Source organism: Cebus imitator, unplaced genomic scaffold (genome assembly GCF_001604975.1).
Source record: "Cebus imitator isolate Cc_AM_T3 unplaced genomic scaffold, Cebus_imitator-1.0 Scaffold4, whole genome shotgun sequence".
Taxonomy (NCBI): domain Eukaryota; kingdom Metazoa; phylum Chordata; class Mammalia; order Primates; family Cebidae; genus Cebus; species Cebus imitator.
In genome coordinates this window covers 15,625,432-15,650,556 of record NW_016107319.1, presented here as the reverse complement: position 1 = coordinate 15,650,556, position 25,125 = coordinate 15,625,432, and the positions used below count along the sequence as shown (strand labels likewise).

Below are 25,125 nucleotides of genomic sequence, written 5' to 3'. Positions count from 1 at the left end.
CTCAGAAATGAAAAGGAAATGACTACTGGTACATACAACAACATGGATGAATTTCAAAAATGTTGTGCTAAATGAAATAAATTAGACATTATGGACTCCATATATCATGGCCATCAGCTGTGGTTTTATTTATATGAAATTACTGAAAAAGCAAAAACTATACAGTGACAGAAAGCAGATTATTGGTTACCAGGGGCCAGGAGTTGGGGCAAAGGAATTAGCTGCAGAGAGTTATGAGGGAACATTTGCAGTGTATCTTGATTATGGTAGTTACAGAAATATACATATGTTCAAAATCTCATCAAATTGTTCACTTAAGTTTAACAAATATAGTATTAAATTATATCTCTTCCTCAAGAAACTGCATATAGCGCTCCCATGTGATCCAGAGTTCCCACTACTGGGCGTTTATCCAATGGAAGGGAAATCAGTACATTGAAGAGACATCTGCACCCCCATGTTTATTGCAGCGCTGTTCACCATAGCCAAGATATGGAATCAGTGGTGTCCAACAGCAGATAAATGGATAAGGAAAACATGGCATATATACACAATGGAATACTATTCAGCCATAAAAAAAGAGTGAAATCCTGTCATTGGTGGCAGCATGGCTGGAACTGGAAGACATTATATTAAGTGAAATAAGCCAGGCACGTGTTCTCACTCATATGTGGAAGCTACCAAAAGGTTAATCTCCAATGAGTAAAAAGTAGAACAGTGGATACCAGAGGTTCAGAAAGGTGGTGGGGAGAGAGAGAGAGGGAGAGATTTTGTAAAGCATACAAAATTAGAGCTGGACCGAGGAATATTTTCTAATGTTCTATAACACTGTAGGATGACTAGAGTTAGCAGTGATACATAGTTTCAAATAGCTAGTAGGAGGAATTTGACTGTTGCAAACATCAAATAAATGATAAATGTTTTCGATAATGGATGTCCCAATTACCTGATCTGATCACTATATCTTATGTATATTACATCACTGTGTACATAAATTGTACAATTATTACATTTATATAAAAGATTTTAAACAAAAATATTAATTATATTCCAACCAAGATTATTGAAAGGTAAGCTTTCTAAGCATGTTTAGAAATACCTAAGCCAGAAGTGCTTATTACATCTGTACATGTGATGCTTTTAAAAAAAAAGTTTATTACAATCATTTTCATATATAATATAGTATTATTTAATATATACATGATAAATCTGATTAAAACTTTTCATCATTTTGGTAAAAAATGATTGGATTTTGCTCTATTACCTCATATAATTTTTTATTTAATATAAATATTAAATCTGTAGATTAAGGACTTTGTAACTGTGTTTAATTAAAACCTGTATCTGTAACCTCTGGTAAATCAGAGTTCAAATATTAGTTTTGTATTTGAACATATGTACTTAATAACTAGTATTTATATTGTTGAAAGTAACCTAATAAGTATCTGAGAGAAATGTTAAAACAGCAGAATATCTCTCATGGTATAGAGTATTGGGAGTATGTTCTTCCTGTGTGCTGGGACTACATTGAAATAGCATAATTACTAATTATTTCCTTTCGTAGTAGGTATTGATTCATCATCAATACAATTTAGTTAACTAATTTAAGAACTGGAAAGAGCGAACACTGGGATTTTTCTATTGATTGAAACATATTAGCAGTGGAAACCTACAGTTTACTCTTAGCATACCTAATTTGGTATTGATTTGAGCTATTTTCGATCAGTGTTTATTTTAAAATTTTAAGATAGTACCTATTACAAATACAATCAAGATAGAATGCACAAACAGTAGCCAGGATGTTAGTAGTAGCTACAGCCAGCCTGTGGATGGACGATTGTCAAAGGAATCTCTTACATGCTCCTTAGCAGTAGGCCTCAGTTCCTCACTGAGTCAGTTTTTCCATCTGGTACTGGAGTGTCTACATGACATGGGAGCTGGCTTCCTACAGAGCAAGTGATCGGAGAGAGAATGAAGCAGAAGCCTCAATGTTTTTTTATTACTTACCCTCGATAGTCATATACCATCATTTCTGCTACATTGTATTCATTACAAGTGGGTCACTAAATACAGCCCAGGCTCCAAGGGAGGGGAATTAAGCTCCACCTCTTGCGGATATATTTCAAAACCACCACAGGTCACAACTTTTATGTAAATGGGGCAAATAAAGTGTTCCTTCTGGATTATAAACAATGTTGCTTTACAATACCGGTAATACTTTTGATTAGATAAATTTTCTTGTTTAAAGATTTTTTAAAAATATAATTTATAAGATTCAGAGATTTGGGGGGTGATAACAAAGGGAGATGTGCAATGTGTTTAGTCAGTACTCAAGTCTCAGCTTGAGTTGCTCAGTTGCATTTACTGAGATTAGGAATACTGGTTGAGCAGTACTTGTATAAACATCCTTCCATCCCCACAGCTGGGGTTGTGGGGAGGAGGTGGATGGACAGAGAATGAGTTTAATTTTAGGTCCTTGAAATTGGAACCCCTGAGAGACGTCCAGATTGAAATGTTGAATAGGAAGCTAGATATAAGGAGGTATGTGGAGACCTCAAAAGAAAGGTCTAATAATTGAGAGTCACCACCATTTAGATGAAATTTGAAGCCATGAGAGGGAATGAGCTCATCTGGGGAGAGACTGTCGAATGCCAAGAGGAACTAGGGCTGCCTCTGGAAAAGCTCAACATTTAAAGATTTGGTAAGGGAGATAGGACAGCTCTTCCCTTCCAACAACAACACTAAGAGCAAAAACAGGAGTGGCTCAAAGATAGGAAATCCAGGAAATTATGATGCCAAGTATATTAGTCTGTTCTTTCTATAAAGAAATACCTGGCCGGGCGCGGTGGCTCAAGCCTGTAATCCCAGCACTTTGGGAGGCCGAGGCAGGTGGATCACAAGGTCAAGAGATGGAGACCATCCTGGTCAACATGGTGAAACCCCGTCTCTACTAAAACTACAAAAAAATTAGCTGGGCATGGTGGCGCGTGTCTGTAGTCCCAGCTACTCAGGAGGCTGAGGCAGGAGAATTGCCTGAACCCAGGAGGCGGAGGTTGCGGTGAGCCGAGATCGTGCCATTGCACTCCAGCCTGGGTAACAAGAGCGAAACTCCGTCTCAAAAAAAAAAAAGAAATACCTGAAACTGGGTAATTTATAAAGAAAGGGGTTTAATTGGCTCACATTTCCTCAGGCTATAAGGAAGCATGGCTGGAGAGGCCTCACGAAACTTACAATCATGGGAGAAGGTGAAGTGGAAGCAGACATGTCTTACATGGCAGGAACACGAGGAAGAAGTGGGGAGGGGGGGTGCCACAGACTTTTCGACAATCAGATCTCGTGAAAACTCACTCACCGTCATAAGATCAGCAAGGAGAAAATTTGTCCCATGGTATAATCGCCTCCCACCAGGCCCCACCTCCAACACTGGGGATTATAATTTAATATGGTTTGGCTCTGTGTCCCCTCCCAAATCTCATCTTAAATTATAATCCCCATGTGTTGAGGGAGGGACCTGATGGGAGGTGATTGGGTCATGGGGGGCAGTTCCCCCATGCTGCTCTCTTGATAATGAGTGAGTTCTCATGAGATATGATGGTTTAATTTTTTTTGTCAGTTCCCCCACCCCCACTGCTGCCTTTGAAGAAGGTGCTTCCTTCTCCTTTGCCTTCCATCCACGACTGTAGTTTCCTGAGGCCTCCCCAGCCATCTGGAACTGTGAGTCAACTAAACCTCTTTAATTTATAAATTACCCAGTCTTTCTTAGGCAGTTCTTTATAGCAGTGTGAGAGTGGACTAATATACAATTTGAAATGATATTTGGATGAGAACACAAATCAAACCATATCACCAAGGGATGATAGTTTTTAAACATGAAAATATCTGATGAGAAATCAGTAAGACATAGACTGAAAACTGTCCATCACATTTAGCAACAGCAGCTTTTGACCTCCAGAGGATTGAATGCTGTGAATTTGCCCACACAATATCAAGAAGCTTTACTTGGCAAGCAGACCCTTGAATTTTGTTGGAATTTATGAGCTACTCTGTTTGGTTTAGTTGTGATAACACTACAAGTCAGGTCCATTAAGACCAAGTGTTCTGACTTGTCAACCAATACTACATGAGAGGGTAGAGACTCTTGGGCTAAATCCTGACTCACCACTGGTGGCAATCAGCAAGAGAGTTGTCCTATTAGCAGTTTTCTACCTGTGGCTCTTCTTGATCTGGAGTATTCTTTCTGACGCTTAGGAGCACTTACAGTGCAAGCATATACACCCAGATACCAGTTTTTTTTTTTTGAGACAGAGTCTCACTCTTGTTACCCAGGCTGGAGTGCAATGGCGCGATCTTGGCTCACCGCAACCTCCGTCTCCTGGGTTCAGGCAATTCTCCTGCCTCAGCCTCCTGAGTAGCTGGGATTACAGGCATGTGCTGCCATGCCCAGCTGATTTTTTGTATTTTTAGTAGAGACGGGGTTTCACCATGTTGACCAGGATAGTCTCGATCTCTTGACCTCGTGATCCACCCGCCTCGGCCTCCTAAAGTGCTGGGATTACAGGCTTTTGAGCCACCGCGCCCGGCCCAGATACCAGTTTTAAGCCATAACAAAAATATATTGAGTCAGCCCAAAGGCTCCACCCACAATAGTTTTCATTTTAGTTTTTCTGTTTCACTGTGAGCTTTGCCCAACCCTATCACTTGTTTTCAGACATTTTCTTTTTTCTGCAGGAGCACTAATCAAGGATTTTAACACATGCATATCAGGGGTTGTAACAGCTACCAGGAGATATGTTATTTTGCAGTTAGAAGCTTAGATAAGTACAGAGAAGGGAGTTAGCTTAGGCTGTGTGGCTAGAGTGGTGGTGGTGGTAGTGGTCGTGGTCGTGGAGGGGCCTCATTTTTTTTGATTCCGTGCTCCATGGTCTGCACCACTTCATCCTCTATATACCTCCTAGAACCTAGAGAGTGAGTGCCTGGGCTTGGGAGCACCTTTCTTTTTGCCTTCACACATTCTGTCATGTCTCTGCCATGCAGCTATTAGTGCTTTTGGTTACTTTTTAAGAGGAATTAAAAATGGATCTTAATGATTGGAGACATTTTTGTGTTTCAAAATTGACCACTAAGTAAATGAAGGGACTAGCCACAGACTGATAAAACATTTATGTATGTATATGTGTGTGTGTGTGTGTGTGTGTGTGTGTGTATATATATATATCTGGTAAAGCAGTTTTTATTAGTCTGTACTCTGCAGAGAGACAAAACCAATAGGATATGTATAGATATATAAGTGGGGATTTATTATAGGAATTGGCTCATATGACCATGGAGGCTGAAAATCTCGTGATATGCCTGGTGTAATTCAATCCTAATGTGAAGGCCAAGGGAGCCCATGACTGAGCCAAAGGCCTGAGGAGAGAGGGATAGGTGAAGAATTCAAAGACAGAGAACCAACAGCTCCTGCTAGCCAAGGAGAGGAGAATGTAGATTTCCCAGTTTGAGGAGAAGATGGAATTCACCCTTCCTCCTTTTCATTGTATTCCGTCCTCAATTGACTGGGCGATGCTCACCACACTGTAGAGAGCATTCTGCATTCCTAATCCTACTGGTTCAAGTACTAATCTCTCTGGTGACGCCATCACAGATATACCCAGAAATCCTGTTTTACCAGCTCTCTAAGGCCACTTAATCCAGTCAGGTTGACACATAAAATTAACCGTCACAGACTTGTATCCAGAATGTATATAGAATTCTGACAACTCAGTGATAAAATGGAAACAACTCAATTAATAAATGAGTAAAAGATTTGATTAGTCATTTCACCAAAGAAGATATGCAGATGACCAGTAAGCACATGAAAAGATCCTCAACAACAAACATTAAAATTATTATTTTACACTAACTAGAATGGTCAGAATAAAGATACATACAAGAGCAAGTATTGACAAGGCTGTGGAGATTCATTTATACATTGCTGATTGGAACATATAATGGTATAGCCACCTTGGAAAACAATTTGGCAGTTTCTCAAAAAATTAAAGATAAAATCAATATACAACCTAGCAATTCTACTCCTAGAAATCTACCCAAAAGAAATGAAAACATATTTTCATATAAAGATATATACACGAATGTTCATGGTAGCATTATTTATAATAGCAAAAACTGTTAATTTAAATGTCCATCAACTAAACAAAATGTGCTATATTTTATACACAGTGGGATACTAGTCAGCAATAAAAAGGAATGAACATTGGATACATGCTACTATATTGATAAACCTCAAAGACATTATGTTTAGTGAAATAAACCTGACCCAAAAGACTACATAATATATGATTCCATTGATCTGAAGTGTCTAGAAAAGGTGGGCTTACTAGAGACACAGAGTAGATTGCTAGTCCCTGTAAGTGGGGCTGGGAATGAAGATTATCTGTAAATAGGCACAAGGCAAATTTTTGTGGTGATGAAAATGTTCTACACTTGATTTTAGCCAAAAGGCCGAGAAGCAATGATGAAAATGTTCTAAAGTGAATTGTGATAATTGCACAACTCAAAACTTTTTAAAATTACCGAATTATGCAAATTGGATTAATTTTATGGCATGTAAATTATACTTCAGAGAACCTTTTACAAAATAATTACCTTGTTGTTTGTGGTAAAAAGAACTGTGACAGCATATTTCTCTGAGATTCTAGGCTTTGAATGTAATTAATTAATGTAATTAATTCTGCTATATATTTCCTGTGGCTCTTTGTATTGATCAGTTCTATTCACTGATGTTTACATTTCATTAGGAGGCCACAGGAAAATTTGTCTTCTGTTGAGCTATATTAAAAAATGTCTCTTTATTTAACCCATGAACAGACACCTAAAGAGTTTAGAATCTCCCTTCTCTTTATTACAGTGTATGCAAATATAATATTTAAATTTATAACGTAAAAGTGTGTTCTAAGATAACTGTTACAATTAATAAAGACATGTCGATAGAATTTTATATGCACTTCCCAGCTACTATAATTTCTTCTTTTTATATCAGTGAAGCAGTGAATTATTAATTATACTGTTATTAATCAACTTTTCTCAAACCTGTACATTATAATGGCACTGTAATGACAGCTTATCTGAATGAATAGAACCTGTATAATAGATGTGACTAGTCTAAATCATTTGTTCAACCATGAATTGTAGATTGGAACCTCTCTAGTATTTATTAATCTAATGTGAATAGAGCTTTTCAGAATTATAGATTTTATTATGAAAGAATAAGCACAGATAATTCATGATTTATTACTGCGATATAATTAATCCTAAGATGGAGTCCACATTGAATTCTTTTTCTTGCAGACGTATTTCATTAGCTAGTCCACGACAACTTTTTAAAGCTTCTAATATGACCCAGCGATGGCAACACAGAGAGATTTCTAATTTTGAGTACTTGATGTTTCTCAACACGATAGCAGGTAAACTAACTCTATACATTAATTTGCTTCAAACAATAAACTATTAATTTCAATGAATATTTACATGATTCTAGAGCATGGGGATATAGATTCAGTAAAAGAAATCCAGAGTACTGTGCTGATTAAAAGGACACGGAGAAAGGGAAACTATATTTACCCAGTTGTTGGAAGTAAAGAGAAAATAAGGTTTCAGTGGTTGTATAAGGATGGATACTATTTGACTAGCAGAGGAGATGGTTGGCATGTTAGAAGTCATTCTTTGTAAGATGGAAAGCATAAGCAAACATACAAAGAAGGGAAAATATAAAGTATACCTAGAGATCAATGACTAGTATAGTTTGTATATCTATGTATATACTGTATGTTTGTGTGTGCATGAAGTATACATTCATAAAGATATAATGTGAAAAAACAAAAATATTAGTGTAAAGACATATTGTGTAAGATTTTCTTGTCATTTTGAGGAGTTGGCAGTCAATTCATCGGAAAACTATTGAAACTTTTTGAGCACCTAAGTGACATTCAAGCTGTATCAAAAATTAACTTGCAGGCAGTGTGTGTAAGATAAATTTGGTTGGATAGAGTCTAGACAGAAAGTAGAGTTAGGAAGTAATTGTGTGTGTGTGGTGTGTAGAGAGAGAGAGAGCAAGTAATGAGGGCTTGCATTAGGTATCAGTGGGAATTAAAAAGAAGGAACAAATTCTGTAAGAATTGACAAGGCACCAACCATTTGATATGCAGCTGACTTAATGTAGGTGGTAAATGGGAAGAAGTATCTGAAAAGACTTCCAGGCTTCTGGCCTATGTTATTGGGAAAATGGTGGTGCAATTAACAGAAAAATAAGTCAGAAAATTTGATCTGGGGAAAGATGACAATTTTACTGTGTCAGCAAGACTTTCAAATTTAAGGTATCAGAGTTTTTGGAAGAATAGGGCAAGAGGATATTCAGAACTTAGAGCTAGAACATTGGATTTCATCTGCATAGAAAGGAAATCACGGAGAGAGATGAGATCAGCAAGGAAGATAATGCAGAAAGCAGTGAGATAAGACAGGGAAATGCTCTTGTGTATGAGAAGAAGAAAGAAGTCGAGTTAGTAAAGGACAAATAGGACTGAGTAATCCTAGAATTTGTAGACATAGTAGGAGAACTGAGGTAAGTCAGATGTCTAGAGAAGCAAGGTAAAAGGGAGGGAGGCATTTTCACCTGTGTCAAATGTTACAGTGTGGAGAGGGAGACTTCAGAATGAGGACAGAACATGTTTTTAGTTTGGTATTTAGGGGCTTCCTAATTACTTCATAGAGGTTCATTTTTAAGGCAAGCAGAAATGGTTGATTATAAGGGCTGAATGGTTTGAAATGAAACTGGAACTGTAGATGTAATTAAAGTTCTTTTAAATGTGTTATTAAAGAGAGAATGTTTTGGGGTAGAGAGGAGAAATAATGAAAGAGGGGGAGGCTGGAAGAGTAACAATTGAAGTTATGAGGGAGACAGGTTTGAGAACTCAGGTGAAAGAATTACTCTTAGCAAAGAAAAGACCCTATTAGAGAAGTGGAAAAGAGTGAGGGAGTGTTGTGAAGAATTGGAAGTTGAGGGGCTCACACTGAAAGTTCTAAATTTTATTAGAAGTACATCTCACAGTCAGCTAAGGAAAAGGAATGAAGAAAATGTCCAAAGTTACGATGAATCTAGTAGAAATTGTAGAACTAGTGACTAAAAGAATTTTTAAGTAGTAGTGAGAGACAGGAAATTTATATAACAAGTTTAATGGACATATTTTGCATGTAGTAAACAAATTAACCCATATTGAATGTGCAGTTATGATTATAGAGCAACATTTATGAAATGATTTGTTCTGAAATAGCTTTTATTATATCTGCAGTATCTTTTAAGTATATTCCCTGTATATTTTTTGTAAATATAGAATCAATCATTTGCTTTGGATTTTTTAAATGTGCATTAGAGGGTGGAATTAAGTTTCATGTTATTTAAGATTTCTTTTACATTATTATCTGTGCTGCGTATAGGTTTTCATGATACCATGATGGATTTCCCAAATGGCCTCCAGTTGATATTCACTAACTGTGTAGTTTAACTTAATTAAAAGTATTATCACACTGAGCAGGTATATATTTTTCATTTTTTAGGTACAATAAACATTTATGATTATTTAAGTAGATGGGACAAGATGATTTTACTGTTTATCAACATTTAAATCAGAAGGAAGTGAGAAAGCAAAGGGGGATCATAAAAGTCTTTTTTCTGCTGCTGTGTTAGTTATTTTTTTATGGAGAAATTAAAACTATTGGTAGAAATATGTAGTGACATTAGTGACCTATGAATTAAAATTGTCCTTGTTATAATGTTTTATGAGACTGTTCCAGGTCAGTCAAAAAAAAACTCTATTACCCTAATAGGCCTCAAGCTCAAGAAGAATAGAGTAAAATAAAAAGTTAAAAACATCCAAACATAAAAACGGCTTAGATACCAAGAGTATGTGCAGAGAACTACTTTAATATTCAGCTATATATTGCTATGACATCAGCATATATTTGAGAAAGAAAAAGGAATGGAAATGATAGAATATATAATAAGAAAGGAATTCAAACAATATTAATACACTTGTCTGACTTTTATTTTAGCCATAAAAGTCTGTTCATGTATCTAACTAAAAATATGTATACACTAGTAAATAGGAACTGGGATTCAAACACCAGAAACAAAGATTTCATCCCCTATGCTACCTCCCTAAAATGGTAACATCCAAAAACCTGCTGTACATATGTAGAAGGACTACCTCCTCTTTTGCTATAATTTTTATTTTTAATAAATTTAAATATGTCATTGAATATCATTAGAAAGAAGTATAGAAGAGCATGTAGCTGCATTTGGGCATATAAGGAAGCAACATTGATAATACTGCATGTTTTCAGAGGATTATAGGATTTGAAAACTGCCACAGAAATTTCACAGTTATTTAGTGCAATGCTCTCATTATACAGATGACTGGTGAATGTCCACCAGTCATTTAAACTTGGTTGGTTAGTTGGTTTGTTGGTTGATCAGTGGCAGAGAAAGGATTCTTGTTTTGAAAAACTGTGAGAATTACAAATTGCTTTTTAAAGTCTTAAAAAAGAATATTTTATTTTGAGCAGGCTTCAAGTAATAAAAAATTGTCGAATGTGGTTTAAAAGAACACAGACTTTAGGACCAGAGGATTTAGATTTGAATATGGATTGACCAGTATTAGTTGTCTGATTTGGGGAAAGTTACTTAACCTTTTGTGACTCAGCTTTTTCATCTGTAAAATAGAAATGATACTAAGTTCATAGGATTGTTGTGAGGATTAAATGAGGTAAGGTATGGATACTAAGAACAATGTCCGAAAATCAAAAATTGTTAATTTTATTTTTAGTAAACTATATTACTGAATCTGTTTATTATTTCATTTTTTAAATTATAAATTAAGAGTAACTTTTTTCCTTACCAGGACGGAGTTATAATGACTTAAATCAGTATCCAGTGTTTCCTTGGGTCATCACTAATTATGAATCAGAAGAACTGGATCTTACCTTGCCCACCAACTTCAGAGATTTGTCCAAGGTAATGTCTCAGTAATCATCTGAAATATAATTGTCTTGCATATAAAAATGAATTGGATTGTCTTTAGTTATTTTACATAACTTAAAAAATTTCAAATATAATTGTAACTTTAATACAATTATCCCAAATATATTTTCAAGTCGAAAAATTTAATGTGCATGATAAACACTACTTCTCTTTTGTGATGTTAGCACTGATATTCAGTGCATGGATTCATTAATTTAGTAAGCATTGCAAAATTGTGGTATTGAAAATGTCACTTTTATTTCATTTATTTATGGGACTCATTTTATAAAAAGACACATCCTCTCGTCTACTATTAAGGTATCCTCTGTCTTTCCTTGCAGAGGAAAGACAGGATAGAACTTTAATTCTTTCTCTTTACATATCAGTTTTCAAAATATTTAGTTGATTCCTAGCAGTCTCCAATGGTACCCAACTGACTATTTTAAAAGTATCTTTATAAACTCATAGATTTAAATGTATTTGATGTTTCCCTCCATTGCAGTTATTTATTGATGTTCAGTTGTTCTTTCTTTGACCACCGGTAGCTTCTTGAAGTTACTTCTAGGACATTTTGACACATGTTTGTAGTCTGATAACTTTCATGCTCTTTGATAATGATAAGGCACTCTAGTCTTGACCCATTTCTGGCCCAGATGTAGAATCATCTATCTCTTTGAGGAGCCCTGGTGGGACCTCTTTTAGTGGGAAGTAATAGCTGGAGATCACAGTTTGGTCTATTCTGCTTATTGCTACTGAATTTGTATTTATTTCTATCCCTTTTTCAGAGGAGGCTAGGAAAACATTTAGGATAAAATACATCATGAGTTCAAACTGATTCCTCCAGTTTATATTTTGAGTCATATTTCCTTTAATGTCTGAGTACAAAGTCTCTACCCTCATTTTTTAGGTAAGCAGAACATCCAGTCTTTTTCCTAAAGCTTCTTTCCTTAGTAATTTCTAAGAGCAGCTAACAAATGTTTATGTCTTCTTCATCTTTGACCTGGAGACTCTTTGTTGCTTCTTCCCTGTCTGTTGTCTGACCCAGTATTGCTCTCTTATTCCTGTAGGTCACTCATACATTCTCAAAACACCAGATTTCTTGCTGTTAGTACTAACTTTTTTCAAGGATATACACAGTACTTTTTCTTAACTCTATATCCATGTTAGGCCACAGGTAAGTATTTATATAAAGCTCTGCTGAATACCAATCATACGAGAAATGCAAGCCTCTCAGTGATTCACAGTCTCAGCCAGAGGATCATTGCAGATGCCAACATGAGAAATAAAAGTTCACTCACCATATCCAGCTTACTTCACTTAGAGCCCAGGGACTCTAAGAGTATGTTCTCTTATTTACTCGTTCCTGGAAGATGTTCAGGGGTAATTCCTTCTCTCTATCCACAGGATATGATCTTCTTCACACAGTCCAGACAATCACAGTAGTCACCAGTGATGTCAAAATGACATTTTCCTCATGACAAACAATAGTGCTTAGGATCTGGCCATTGTCTGTTTTATTACCACATCTTCTGTCTCTGACCACATCTTCTGTCTCTGTCCCCATCTTTGCTATATCAAATGATCTTGTAATATCTCATATCCACCTCTTGTGCTTTTGCTGTTGCTCTTTCCTTTATTTTGTTGTTGCTCTTCCCTTTACATAGAAATTTGAACTCCCAGGGTACTTTCCATATCCTTGTTATCACACATTTCTTAATTTCTTATAGTTTTACCTTTTTTTCTCTGTGTTCCCTATTAAGCAAAATCATTGAATACAAATATTTTGTTTTGTTAATATCTGTATCTCTGGTGCCTGGTATAGTGCTTAGAGCTAAGAAATTGTACCAGTTTCTATATCTACTTATTGAACTCTAAAAGAGTTTTAATTTGCAGAGAAAAGCCTTATTTGTGGATCACGTGTCTAATAAGGGATTAATATCAAGACTAGATAGATATTCCTAAAACTTAACAACAAATATTCAAAAATTGGTAAAGACCTTGATAGACATTTTTCCAAAGAAGATACATAAGTGACCAATGAAATGAAAATGAACATCACTAATGATTAGGGAAATGTAAATCAAAATCACAATAAGCTACCACTTCACAACCATTAGGAAGATTTTTAACAAAAACAAACCCAGAAAATAACAAGTGTTGGCAAGGATGTGGAGAATTGGAACCCTTGTTCCTGCCAGTGCAAATGTATGATACTGCAGCTTATATGTAAAACAGTATGATAATTTCTCAAAAGATTAAAAAGAATTGAGAGTAGGGATAAGAACAGATAATCTTAACACCCATGTTCACATTTGTAGCAGCATGACATACAACAGCCAAGAGATAGAAACAACCCAGATGTCCATCAACAGATAAATGAATAAAGAAAATATGGAACATACGTACAATGTAATATTATTCAGCCTTAAAAAGGAAGGAAGCTCTAACATATGCTACAACATGAACAACTTGAGGATGTATGCTAACTGAGATAAGCCAGTCACAAAAGGGCAAATACTATATGATTCCATTCACATGAGGTACTTGGAATAGAGAAATTTATAGAGACAAAAAGTAGAATACTGGTTGCCAGGGTCTGGGGTGAAGATGGGAATGAGGTGCTAGTGTTTAATATAATAGGTATAGAGTTTCAGAATTTCAAGTTCAAAAAAGTTCTGGAGATGGATAGTGGTGATGACTGTTCAACAATGTGAAAATATTTAATACTACTGAACTGTACATTTAAAATGGTAAATTTTATGTTATATATATTTTACCACCATTAATAAAAGATAAGCCAGCAAGAAAAAAAAGTTAGCAAGTTAGAAACAATTAGAGCTTGAAAAAGTGCCTGTGTGTTTCTGTTCTTGCTTCTCTGTAATCACTCTGAAAACATGCCCTAAGCATTCCCAAGTTAACTTGCTGGTGGGATGTAACTGACACATGGAAGACGGTTGAGCCGTTCTAGCTGAGGCCATCCTGAACAAGCTAGTCCTCATCTGACCTGCCAGCTGACCACAGATGTATGAAGGAATCCAACTAAGAACAATGAACTCTGACCCAGAATAGCAGAATTTCCCAATTGTCCCATTGACCATGAGGAATGATAAATGGTTGGTTTAAAAAAAAAAGAAAGAAAGAAAGAAAAGAAAAGGAAGGACTTACACATTGGTATCATATTTGTTCAAAGACCCCATAGTATTATGGAATCTATAGAGCTCTCTAGTCTAATAAATGAGGACTCTATTAGTTTGACTTGTGTAATGAGCCATGCAGTAGGTCAATAATAAAAACTGGGTGGCTCTTTAATCCTCAGGCTATTATATCCTACTCTCTCTCCATGGTTTGAATTTTGTGTTCGCTAAAGTAAAAATCTCATTTTTGCGGCGTGAATTTGTTAGAATATAAAATTTGCTTCACAAAATGAATGACACATGTATATATGAATACCTGTTCTAGAGTCCTAGAGGTGTTGCCTTCTGTTTCAGGACTGAATCCATCAGTTTGCCCTTCTATTTAAGCGCATAGCTTATTCAGATGTTTTTTGTGCTTTAGATGAGTTTTTAGAAATCTCTTTAAGATGTGATAAGTAGTAAGATGGATTGTGGGCTGGACTCATGATTCTGTCTTGATGAAATAGCACCTAATGGGTAGTAAGTGGGAGGTTATTTGGATATTTTTTGAGGCTGTATTTTCCCCTTCCTCCATCTTTGTACCTGAACGGAAGTTCTCGTAACCCTTTTATCTCTTCTTAACATCACCTTTTTTTTTTTTACCAGCTGTCTCCATTTTCTGCTTTTCATCTTTGTCATCTATTCTACTAAAAAATTTAAATGACCAGAAGGAAGCCTTCAGAACAATTTGATTACATAGGCTATATGATTTTTATTATGAGTATTCATTGAAATAATATCAGAAAAATGCTATTGTAGATTAGTTACCAGCTAAATAAAATCCTTTATTAAAATCAAATTTTATTTATATATTATGGCTGTTCCTAAGGAACTCATCAAATATTTTTGTTGGGTGGATAAAATATTATTTTAACTAATGCCTTTGTTTGGCATATGAGAAATAAGGTTATCTTATGCCCCACTAAATGATAAACAGTAATTTTGCTTTTTAATTTTGTTAATTAAAAGTAAATAAAAGGGGGGGAGCAGCAAAACAAAACTGTTGCTTTCTTTAGCCTCTATCCAAATATGTCTACATTCACTAAACAAAGACATAAGAAATGTCATTTGTGTAACTTTGTGACTTCAGTTCTAACGGCATTCATTTTTATATTTTTAGAGATTTTGTGAAATATTTGTCCCTTTGGCTGAGGAAGGAATAGTTATAAAGAGTGCTTTCAACAAGAACTGAAGGGCACACCATTGAATAGTGAACAGTTGCGTAATTAGTAGGTCTGGGAAGAAGTGGGGAGCTCTGACATTCTACTGCATATCTTACAACTAATATCTCCTTTCCTATAAAGCAATGGTAGTGTGAATGCTGCAAAAGTCATTCAGGTTCATGAGAATGTAATTCTACTAGTACTAATTGCTTTCATTAAATATTGATGAAATAAGTGAGTTTGGAATCAACTGCATTTAGTGAAATAAGCATATCAGATATTTGAAAATTGTACTTTGCACGTATAAAATAGTGTTGATTGTTTACTTTGTAAAAGTATCTCATTCCTTTTAGTATTAAGGCTTGCCAAAATCTTTACAGTGTGATTCAGTTTTCAAATATTTGTTTATACACACATTTTCAAAAATGCAACTCATATATAAATGAGCTGTATCTGTACAAATAATGATTATAATAGAATTGTATTAAAATTTGTCCCGTAGTATACATTTTGCAAACATACTGTTTGTTTAAATAAACTTGTGCAGTCTTAGAAAACATCATGTACATAGCTTAATGTAGAATACAAACAGATTTTATCTCCATTCTTAAGTGGATAATATAGCCTGACTGGCTTTAAAATGTATTGAATTATTTATGCATATTTATGTCTATTTAATTTCCCCAAAGCTGTTTTTCAGAGGAGTTTTAGTAGCTTTGATACAAAGCTACAAATTTAGTTGGTAATCTCTTCTATGTTTCACTGGGAATTTTCTTTTTGAAGCTGAATTAATGTAATCAGCATCCTTCTGTATTATTTTTCTGATATTCTTTTTAGAAAAAAATGTCTGAATGGAGCAATGTAAAAAACGTCTTTTTAAAGTATAAACTTTTGTTCCATGTATGTCTTTATAATCATTGCAAATAAGTATTGTAAGTACATTGAGAAGATCAAATCTATTTTAGTCTGAGAGACTGATGAAAATTAAATCTTTTCTTGTATCGAAAAGTCCTCATTTAGCATAAAATAGTTTATTCGTTCAAAGCTGAAAAAAATAGGAACCAATTTTGAGGTTGATTTTTTTTCCCTCTGCTTTTCCAGTTCTTTCATCGTTAGTATGAAATTCTGACTGATGAGAAGACAGATCTAACCATGCATAGAATTTGGAGTGACATTAATCCATATTTTCTAAACATACATTGATTTTATATTTTGACAACCTCCTTGGAAGAGATAAGATTCAACATTTTCTTTTTGTCATTTCTTTATAAGAAATTATAATCAAGGCAGGAATATATTTACGAAATGTCATACCATAAAAATAAATTATGATGACTGAGTTTTTCAGTACCAGCACTTCCTTTGTAGATTAGGATGATTTTCTTTGTACCTGTGATTTATTAGTTTTCCTTTACTTTGGAAAGCGATTGTATAAAACAAATTTTCTGAGAGAGGAAATGCAAGACAATCTGAGGCAATCATTTTTCTTCTATTTGATCACGGTAGTTATTTTAGAATATATAATATGTATTTGTACAGTAATCTGGGTACCTTTTCAAAAAACCAGTATGTTTTTGGATTGAAATGCAATTGATAACTATTCCACTTGCCAATGAAAACCCAATTATCTTAGCTATGAAATTCACAAGACAGGAACCCCCCACTTTATTATTATTATTATTATTAACTAATATTTGTTGAGCACTTAACTATATGCCAGGTTCTTGTCTCAGTGTTTTGTGTGTGATAATTCCTTTAACCCTCATAAAACCCCTTTAAGTAGATAACATCATTGTTGTTTTTTACAGAGGCAGAAACTAATGCACCATGAGGTTAGTCAAGTTGCACATAGGTAGAATCAGAATTTGAACACGAAGTTTTCAACCTGTAGCTCACAATTGCATTTTTAAAAAATGAGCAGGATACCATAGCATAACGTAAAAAAGAAAGTATCACTGTGCATATTTTATAAATCTTCTGCTCAGTTTGTTTGAGTGTGTACATGTGTGTGATTCAAAGTAACATTTCTTAATATGAGCTTTGCCCCAGAAAGTTTGAAAAACTCTATAATATGCTAGTACTGTCTCCCACTTTTGGTACCAGTTGCTGGGTCTGTTTTAATGTTATTTATCAAGTTGCCTTTCACTTCTCATGCTGAAGTACCTAGTACATATAAGCTTTTCTTTTCAAATTGTCCTACCCTTGTTGTCTTTATCCCAGATTATGCTCCAGGCTTTTTTGATTAAACCTGTTTTACAAAAAAGCTGAATATTTGTTTAAAACTAGAGGATCTCCAGTGTTACTGCTTATTCATTTGTTCATTCATTTATTGGTTGTTAATTGAGTACTGTAATATGCCAGGGACTGCTAGTTTCTGAAGATTTGAAAGAATAAAATGCAATAATTACTGTCTTAGTAAAAGAATAAGCCAAGATTAGAAACAGCAATGGCCAAGATAAAGCAAATATTTATTCGTTAATAATTACAACTCATATTTTTAAAATGAAGGAAAATATTGAAAGATAATTTGAAGGAAAAGGTAAAGAAAGATCCATTTTTTATCTTTAGATTGTAAGCACTAAGTGAGCTGGAAATAAATTATGATGGTCCAGAGTACAGAAACAGGAAAATAAAGAGCAGAAGAAAATAAACCTGCACCATGATCTCCTGATTCCTGTCTTGCAGCATAGGAATCAGAGGAAAATGACTAAAACAGAATTTTAAATTTTTGCCAAATCTCTAAGAAATCATGTTTGTTTTGTTTTGTTTTTAAAACCTATGTTACAATGCTAGACTATTCACACTCTGTTAACCTAGCAGTTTCCATTACCCTAGTCTGGATCCAAATATTTCAAAAGAGTAAATTCTGACAAAACTGAAGAGAACCGAGTGACAGAACCATAGTGAATTTATTACTCATTGCCGAGTTGCTATTGTGTATGCTTAGTATACGTTTCTCTCTCTCTCTTTGAGGAAAAGTAAGTGATTTTTTTTTCTCTCCCTCATCTCCTACCATTTGGGTGTATGTTTTTATATGTGAGATATTTCTCTCCAACACACACATTTAATATACAGCATGCATCTTGACCTGGAATTGACTACCGACATTTAACTGTTGTTGATCAGACAGCACTTCTTTATCTCTTTAAGTTTTAAGTGCTGTTTCTGATGAATGCCAGTCCTTTTAGTCTGCTCTGTAACAGATACACCGGGAATCAATATACCATCTAGATGTCACAGAGTGAAGAGAACAGTCTTGGGGGTTGGGAGAATATTGTTTAAACTTGTTAGGTGTTATGGCTTTTACTTTGTTTTTCTATTTATTGGGCTTTAGTAAAGCCAAAGGAATTCAAGCTTACAAAAAGAAACACATCTTATGATACTACAACAGTAAATAATAGACCTTAAGTTGTTTAAATAAAATGTAAATGCAGAGAAGAAAACTAAAAATTACCCATACTTGATTATGTTTTGGATATGTTTTATTGGCTGACATAATATATTAAAAATATTTTAATCTTGGCATCAAACATGGATGCTGTTGTATGCCACATTGATTTTAGAGATTATGCTATAAATTTCATTGTCTGCTCTTGGAAAGTTTGCAGTCTAATCTGCATAAGAATGATATGGAAAAAGTTCCCATTTGTAAGATTGTGAGGGAAGCCCTAATAGGTGCTTTCCCCTATGACAAGCATTTTACATATGCTATTTCCTTTAAATTCCCTCAATAACCCTGTAAAGAATGTGTTATTAACTTTGTTTTACAGATAAGAAAACTAAGATTTAGTGAGGTTAAAAAATTCTGGGAGGTCACAATTTTCCAAGTGGTAAGCGAGGATTTGATCTCAGATCTATCAGTAAACTGGCAGACTTTAGGTATAATCTGAAAGAACATTTTAGATTGAATACTTGCTTTATATCTGCATCATTTAAAAATCCAACCACTCTTCCCCCTGTATTGTCAAAAAGAAAGATATTGACTTTTTGGAGAAATTGTACCAGACACATTTCTGATATGAGAACACCAAGCACACCAGAAGGAGGGTTTAAGGGAAAGGATGGAAAACAGAAGGATTATAGGGGAAAGCTTTAAGTACTGAATTGTGAAAGCCCCCAGACCCCTTCTGCTGTCATGCTAACAGAACTCTGACAGCTAGGCCTATACCAGCCCCACCCCATAAGACAGAAGATTATATTACTCTTTGGATATATTCACTGGCTTAAAAGAAAACACCTAAAAAAATACAAACATTTAGGGATCCTATTTAGAGCCCACTTGATTTCCCTTCAGTGAAGTCTACCGTTCACATCACTATTTATGCTCTATATGCTTCAGTCAGCTCTTCAGTGACTCATTCTTTAAAATGGAGGTGCAGCCAAGTTATTAGCAAACATTTAAAGGCAACCTCTAAGGTGACAAAGACCAAAGCACATAGAAAATCACAATGAAACCAGAAGAAACAGAGGCAATTTATGAAACAGAAGTGCAAATAAATAAATAAATAATAAATATTCTCAGATAAAAGGAAGCTATTGCATTAGTAAAACAAGAAAATTATGCTATGGAAAGTGAATAATCGTAAAACAGGAAAGAGCAGTATTAAAATTGATAGAAGAGTTGGAAGGTAAGTACAGATATCTTCTAAAAGGAATATGAACATGATGTAGAGAAAACAGCCTGGAAAGATAAAATTAGATCACAGCAGGGAATCTTTGGATTTAGATAGAGTTGTATATTTCTGTTACAATTTATAAGTAGAGGGACCTTCAGCAGACTACTTAATTTTGGGGATCCTATGTAGCGAACTATATAGCTATTTATATAACCCTGAAGAAAATTTTTCAGTCGTACACTTACCTTTTTAAATTGAATTATTACTTGTTCAATGTGGCGTATTAGTTTAAAATGTGTCTGTGCAACACTTTATGTAGAATATTAAGTTCAGCAAAGTGGGAGCATATATATTTAAGAAATATATTTATATATATATGGATGTTATAAGGCATTTACAGGATTTGTTGAAGTTTTGTTTTAAAAACAGAATCAGTCTATTTATTTTGTGTGGCTATGTTTCTAAATTTACATCTTTTAAGCATTAGCACTCTGTATAGTGGATTTGGTTTTCTGTAGAAGTTATCTTCTAAAAGAAGTTTTTGAATGACTCTAACAAAGGTTAATTCTATACTTAATTCAGGCAGCCTCCAATGACATTGTTTTTTAACATTAGTCAGAAAATGATAAACTGAAGCAACTGAAATGGATTGTGGTTAATATTACTGTCAGGGTGATGAATAATCCTGACATACACCAGCAACACACTGCCAGTCAGTAATCCTTCTCAAAGTTAAGTATTTATTCTCTAATCATGCTAAGTTACTGTGATGTGGAGTGACCATTTATTATTATTTATAAATGAATTGTTTTATTGCATAGTATTACTAGTTTTATCTTGTACTGCTTTGTATTAGTTTGGTGCTGTGTATACAAACTGAGGTGGGTTTAGAGTAGGGAATATCTGTTGTTAATTTACATAGGAACTATTTTCAAAACACTTAGGAAATTTTTTTTTTAAGTTTAATCAGTAGTAGTAACTATCCTCCTGATTTTAGGCTTGGCTATTTTTTTCTTATTATAGAAAGTAAATTTAATAGAAGGACATTTAAAAAACATGTATGCATTTGTAGTTTTTAAAATATATTTGCATGTATTAACTTCTGATTCTTATCTTGCCTACAATTTTAAAAGTTACTTGACGTGAATATATAATATGCTTTTTTACAATGGATAATGTAATAAGTTATCTTTTATTCTGTGTTCAAATTCCTGTCGAATTCTTTATTCTCAAAGTTCTATTCAATGTATTTATTCAAATAATTGACTATTAAGTTTTTGCTGGGCATCTTTTGTATACAGTATTCTGAGGACTCTGACAGAAACAAAAGTGAATGAAATTGTTCCCACTTTTAAAGACCTTTATAATTGCATGCATGTTATGCTTAAAACATTTCTACAAGAATAATCAGAAAACATGTTTCCGTAGCTTAAGTTTTAGATTATCTCACTTGTAGAAAATGAATCTTTTTAAAAATTTGAATCCAAAATTTACCATTTGAAGCAAGTTTTTGGAATTGGAAAGAAGGAAATTCTGCAAACAAAATCATATTATTGTTGGCTTAATGTAAAAATTAGAATAGACAAATAGATTTTTTTTTAATGTAAGAGGAAAAGAAAATCAGTAGTTTTACTGGGATATACATCCTGTTGAACTACACTAACTTATTTACTTTAAAACAAAAGATTTTACAAATCCACATACCTACAGTGAACTCATTTTTGACAAAGGTATCAAGAGTGTACATTGGGGAAAAGACAGTCTCTTCAATAAATGGTGCTGGGAAAACTGGATATCGATATGCAGAATGACACTAGATTCTGCCCTATCTCTAGCCATGTACAAAAATCAAATCAAAATGGGTTAAAGACTTAAATCTAAGACCTCAAACTGTGAAACAAGAAAGCACTGGGGAAACTCTCCATGACCGGTCTGCACAAAAACTTCTCAATTAATACCCCATAAACACAGGCAACCAAAGCAAAAATGGGCAAATGGGATCACATCAAGTTTAAAAAGGCTATTGCACAGCAAAGGAAACAATAAAAAAAGTGAAGATACAAGCCACAGAATGGAAGAAAATATTTGCAAACCACTCATATAATAAAGACTTAATAACTAGAATATGTAAGGAACCAGGTCTATAGGAAAAACATATCATAATCCAATTTTTAAAAAGGGCACAAGCTTTGAATAGATATTTCTCAAAAGAAGACATTCAGATGGCATGCAGGCATATGAAAAGGCACTCAACATCACTGATCATCAGAGAAATGCAAATCAAAACTGCAGTGAGCTATCATCTCACCCCAGTTAAAATGGCTTATGTCCAAAAGACAAACAATAACAAATGCTGGCAAGCATGTGGAGAAAAGAGAACTCTTGTACACTGTTGGTAGGAATATAAATTAGTGCAACCACTGTGGATAACAATTTGGAAGCTTCTCAAAAAACTAAAAATAGAGCTGCCATATGATCCAACAATTCCACTTCTAGGTATATACCATAAGGAAAGGAAATCAGTGTATCAAAGAGATATCTATACTCCCAAGTTTGTTGGTAACACCATTCACAATAACCAAGATTTGGAAGCAATGTAGCCTTCATCAACAGATGAATGGATAAAGAAAATGGTATTTATACACAGTAGAGTACTATTTAGCTATAAAAAAGAATGAGGTCCTGTCATTTGCTACAACATGGATAGAACTGGAGGTCATTATGTTATGTGAAATAAACCAAGCACAGAAAGACAAACATGACATGTTCTTACTTATTTGTGGGGATCTAAAAGTCAAAAGCATTGAACTAATAGGATAGAGTAGAAGGATGGGAAGGGTGGTGAGATGGGGTATAGGTAGAGATGATTAATGCGTTTAAAAAAAAATTAGCAAGAGTGAATAAGACCTAATATTTCATAGCACAACAGGGCGACTATAGTCAATAATAAGTTAATTGTACATTTAAAAATAACTATAAGTATAATTTGATTGTTTATAACACAAGGGATAAATGCTTGAAGGGATAGACACCTTATTTTACATGTGATTATTATGCATCACATGTCTATAATAAAACATCTTGTGTGTCCCATAAATACATACACAAACTATATATCTATAAAAATTAAAATTAAAAAATAAAAAAACACTGAACACCAAAAAAATTAATAATAAAAAATAAAAGTTTTTGAATGGAACTGGAAGCTACTATCTTTAGTGAAGTAACCCAGGAATGAAAAACCAAATACCACATGTTCTTACTTGTCAGTGGGAGCTAAGCTATGGGTATGCAAAGGCATACAGAGTGGTATCATGGACAATGGAGGCTTAGAAGCGAGGAGGCTGAGGGGGAAGGTCAGGGATGAAAAATCACCTATGGAGCACAACATGCACTATTTGGGTGACAAGTATACTAAAAGCCCAGACTTCACTACTATATAACTCTTCCATGTAACCACAAGCTACTTGTACCTATTAAAGCTATTGAAATTTTAAAAATTTAAAGCATAAAAATAAAATTTTCGATTAGGCCAGTAAATTGGGAAAATTATAGATCTAGTTTGACCGATCTCAGTAAGTTATTTTAAAATCTGAGTGTTACCTGTCTGAAATACAGACAAGGTAATTAAAAGTTATTAGTAACATTCATAACTATTCAAATCATGGTAGAATGCTATTGCTTAATTGTCTTTATACACTTAAGATATTGCCCTCTTTAGGGCATCTTTTTAGAATTCTGTCCCAGGTTCTGACTTGTTCAGCAGTTTCACTAACACAACAAATTGATCATATAGCTTACCTTACACAAATTAAAATGTAAACTTTAAAGTCATTTTGATCAAAACATTCACATGAAATATTCAAGTGAAATATGAAAAACTAATATGAAATCTTATATTTAGGGTTGAATTCTTAGTACAGAAAAGGAAGGAAAGAGATTAAAGATGAGTCAGTATTAAATCTGTAAAACTTGCTGGTATCTTACTGATAGAAAGGAAGATGAAGATGTGCCATTTGTTCCCATCCTGTAAGCTTTGGTCACTTGAGGGGACTGTGAGTTTATTGCAAGAGGTCTGTGAATACATAGTGTACATATATATATATGAATATGAGACTATCTTACAGGAAAAAGTTGGAAGCTACTGATTTAGATTATTAATTATTTACTTATTTTGACCCAACAGTGTTAATGGCTTTTTTAAAAAACAACTTGGATCAAATAGAATTATAACTACTCTTCTGTATTGTGGCTGCTGATGCCACTTATTTTTTGTCTAGGATGCAGTATAGGTTCATGGTAAGAGTTAAGGTTCATTTTTTGTATGTAGAAGTCCAATTCTTCTAATACCATTTGTTCGAAATACTTTTTCTCTGGAGAAGTCCTGGCATCTTTGTTGGAAATCAATTGGCCATATATGTGTAGGTCTATTTCTAGACTCTATTCTGCACAATCAATCAGTATATCCCTATATCAGTACCACAGCCTTGAGTACTGTAGTTTTATAGTAAATCATCGAATAAAGTCAAGTGACTCCTCCACTCCAGCTTTATTCTTTTTAAAAATTGTTTGACTGTTCTAGGGTTTTTGCTTCTAATCTTTAAAAAGCCTTCTAGATTTTTAAATTAGAATTGCATTGAATCTGTAGATTATTTTGGGTAAAAATAATGTACTAACAGTATTGAATCTTCCAATTCATTAGTATAGCGTCTTTTCCATTTAGTCCTTCCTTAGTTTCTCTCAAATGTTCTTTAGCTTTTGGCATACAGTTCTTATACATATCTTGTTAGTTTATCCTTTAAAAAAATCATGTTTTTGGCCAGGCGTGGTGACTCACGCTTGTAATCCCAGCACTTTGGGAGGCCGAGGCGGGCGGATCACGAGGTCACGAGATCGAGACCATCCTCGCCAACTTGGTGAAACCCCGTCTCTACTAAAAATTCAAAAATTAGCTGGGCATGGTGGTACGCGCCTGTAGTCTCAGCTAATTGGGAGGCTGAGGCAGGAGAATTGCTTGAACCCAGGAGGCGGAGGTTGCAGTGAGCCAAGATCGCACCACTGCACTCCAGCCTGGCACCTGGCAACACAGCAAGACTCTGTCTCAA

At 34.4% G+C, this 25,125-nt stretch overlaps 1 protein-coding gene across 1 annotated transcript in view; it reads left to right on the top strand.

Moving 5' to 3' along the window:
* The window catches only part of LRBA (LPS responsive beige-like anchor protein), a 727,560-nt gene that overhangs the window by 519,689 nt on the left and 182,746 nt on the right, over window positions 1-25,125 (top strand). Inside the window, exons 43-44 of the mRNA XM_037740751.1 lie at window positions 7,345-7,460; window positions 10,950-11,062. Coding sequence (XP_037596679.1) covers window positions 7,345-7,460; window positions 10,950-11,062 — 229 coding nt within the window. The remainder of the gene's footprint in view (window positions 1-7,344; window positions 7,461-10,949; window positions 11,063-25,125) is intronic.